This window comes from Astyanax mexicanus, chromosome 1 (genome assembly GCF_023375975.1).
Source record: "Astyanax mexicanus isolate ESR-SI-001 chromosome 1, AstMex3_surface, whole genome shotgun sequence".
NCBI classification, from domain to species: Eukaryota; Metazoa; Chordata; class Actinopteri; order Characiformes; family Acestrorhamphidae; genus Astyanax; species Astyanax mexicanus.
In genome coordinates, this window is record NC_064408.1 from 48,715,687 (window position 1) to 48,718,415 (window position 2,729).

A 2,729-nucleotide genomic window follows, 5' to 3' on the forward strand; every position below is an offset into this window, starting at 1 on the left:
CTTCATGCCACGCCCCGTGAAGCACGCGTCTGAAACGCTGCACCCCTTGATACAAGCGGCGGCCGCGCCGCTCTCCGAGACTTTAGCGGCGGCCATGCCTCTCTCCCAGACTGCAGCGGCGGCAGCGCCGCTCTCCGCGATTTCAGCAGCGGCCGCGCCGCGCTCACAGACTGCAGCGGCGGCAGCGCTGCTCTCCGGGATTTCAGCGGCGGCCGCGCCGCTCTCCGAGATTTCAGCGGCGGCCGCGCCGCTCCCCGAGACTTCAGCGGCGGCCGCGCCGCGCTCACAGACTGCAGCGGCGGCAGCGCCGCTCTCCGAGATTTCAGCGGCGGCCGCGCTCACAGACTGCAGCGGCGGCAGCGCCGCTCTCCGAGTTTTCAGCGGCGGCCGCGCCGCTCTCCCAAGCACCAGCAGTCCCAGCTGCTCCGGCTCAAGCACCAGCAGTCCCAGCTGCTCCGGCTCAAGCACCAGCAGTCCCAGCTGCTCCGGCTCAAGCACCAGCAGTCCCAGCTGCTCCGGCTCAAGCACCAGCAGTCCCAGCTGCTCCGGCTCAAGCACCAGCAGTCCCAGCTGCTCCGGCTCAAGCACCAGCAGTCCCAGCTGCTCCGGCTCAAGCACCAGCAGTCCCAGCTGCTCCGGCTCAAGCACCAGCAGTCCCAGCTGCTCCGGCTCAAGCACCAGCAGTCCCAGCTGCTCCGGCTCAAGCACCAGCAGTCCCAGCTGCTCCGGCTCAAGCACCAGCAGTCCCAGCTGCTCCGGCTCAAGCACCAGCAGTCCCAGCTGCTCCGGCTCAAGCACCAGCAGTCCCAGCTGCTCCGGCTCCAGCACCAGCAGTCCCAGCTGCTCCGGCTCCAGCTCAAGCACCTGCAGCTCCCAGAACTATGTTTGGGCCCAGGCCCCGTATTTCCAGGCCTGCTCCTAGGCCTCCTGACTTTGCCCCTAGTTATGTGCCCAGGCTGTCCCCACAGACTTTTACCAGTCCTGGGCACCCACCTATGTCTTTTGTACCCCTGTCTCTCCCTGTCCTGGTCCCCGTATCTGTGATCATTCCAGTTCCTGTCCCCGGTGGTTTCTCTGTTCCTGTCCCTGTTACTGTGTTTGTTTCCGTCCCCGTCAATGTTCTAGTCCCTGTTCCCATGTCCGGTCCCGTCCAGTCTCTGTCTCATGTCCAGTCTCCGTCACCTGTCCAGTTCCCCGTCCAGTTCCCCGTCCAGTCTCCGTCACCTGTCCAGTTCCCCGTCCAGTCTCCGTCACCTGTCCAGTTCCCCGTCCAGTCTCCGTCACCTGTCCAGTTCCCCGTCCAGTCTCCGTCACCTGTCCAGTCTCCGTCACCTGTCCAGTCTCCGTCACCTGTCCAGTCTCCGTCACCTGTCCAGTCTCCGTCACCTGTCCAGTTCCCCGTCCAGTCTCCGTCACCTGTCCAGTTCCCCGTCCAGTGTCCGTTCCCTGTCCAGTCTCTGTCCCCTGTCCAGTCTCCATCTCCTGTCCAGTTCCCTGTCCAGTCTCCATCTCCTGTCCAGTTCCCTGTCCAGTCTCCCGTTCGGTCTCCTGTTTTCCCCGGCCTCTCCCTGCCGCCAGCCCCCGGGGTTTGTTTTTACGCGCCTCGGGAGCTGCGCGTTTAGGGGGAGGTTTCTGTCACGCCTGGCCCTGTTTCCTGTCTGTCCTCGTGCCTGTGTTGTCCCACGTGACCCGTGCCCCTGTGTTCTGCCTGTGATTTTCCATTACCTCATGTCTCATTTGTAGCTCCACCCCTTCCCCAGGTGTTTCCACTCCCAGTGTGTTTCCTGTTATGTTAAAAAGACTTCCTCTGTTACTTGTCCTCTGTCGGTCTTTGCACTGTCTCCCGTTGTCTGTCCTTCTGCGTTTCTCTGATCTCAGTGTTTCCATAGCCTTAACCCGAGTCCCTTGTTCTGTGTTTATCTCTGTTTATTTTCTAGTTCCCTGTTTAGTTTTCTAGTTTATTCCCTTGCCCTGTTTAAGTTCATCCTGTCTAGTTTTATAGCCTCTGTTTCTTGTTTTTCTTTGTTTCTTGTTTACTTGTTTATTTGTTTATATTTATTTAATAAATTCGCCCTACCTGTGTTTACGTCCGCCTCCTCGTCTCTCTGCCTGGGTCAACCCTGACACTAAGCTCTGGCTGACCATGAAAACATGAGGCAATCAAAACATTGGTCCTACAAACGTAGGATATAGGCCCTTTAAGTGACCTTGTTTTTAAATAAGGTGCTAAATAATATGATCAAAAGTTTGTGAACACATGCTAATCTGGTGGTTTTCTGAAATCAAGCATATTTAAAATACTTGTGAGAATTCTTGTGAGAATTTTCTCACATTTCCTTGCATCATCTACAACAGTCATTTGTGAGGTGATTAGGTTATACTTCAGCTCATCTCAAACGTACTAGATGGACCCTTACTAATTGCATAATATGTTGAAAATTCATGCTCAGAATTGTTTGTCAAATGACAATGCTGAAGAAAAGTATTTAGCTTCCGATACTGTGTGCAATTCTTGTGCCAGGCTGGAATGTACAAATGTATTTCTCCTAAAAATCACAACATACAATTATCATCAGATTAATCATCACACCCAAAAGAATGAGTTAGATTGCATGTTATTCATATACAACAATTAACTATTCAAAAATTAGACAGATATGGGCAATATTTATTGAACAGTTCTGGCAATTTGTTTGGGCATGGCATAGTATTCATGTCCTCAAGGTGAC

At 54.6% G+C, this 2,729-nt stretch overlaps 1 protein-coding gene across 4 annotated transcripts; it reads right to left on the minus strand.

The window, feature by feature from the left end:
• Positions 1-738: 738 nt before the first annotated feature.
• Positions 739-2,125, minus strand: LOC125802362 (uncharacterized). 4 transcript variants are annotated; one of them, XM_049480263.1, is made up of 3 exons: positions 1,387-2,125; positions 1,225-1,314; positions 739-1,182 (listed from the first exon to the last, which is right to left on the minus strand). In XM_049480263.1, the coding sequence occupies exons 1-3, from the start codon at positions 1,507-1,509 to the stop codon at positions 1,114-1,116; spliced, it is 282 nt and encodes a 93-aa protein (XP_049336220.1). In that variant the 5' UTR covers positions 1,510-2,125; the 3' UTR covers positions 739-1,113. The 4 variants fall into 4 exon arrangements, with proteins under 4 accessions (XP_049336220.1, XP_049336236.1, XP_049336186.1 ...); XM_049480279.1 differs by having other exon boundaries at positions 739-1,254; XM_049480229.1 differs by having other exon boundaries at positions 739-1,284.
• Between the last annotated feature and the right edge of the window lie 604 nt (positions 2,126-2,729).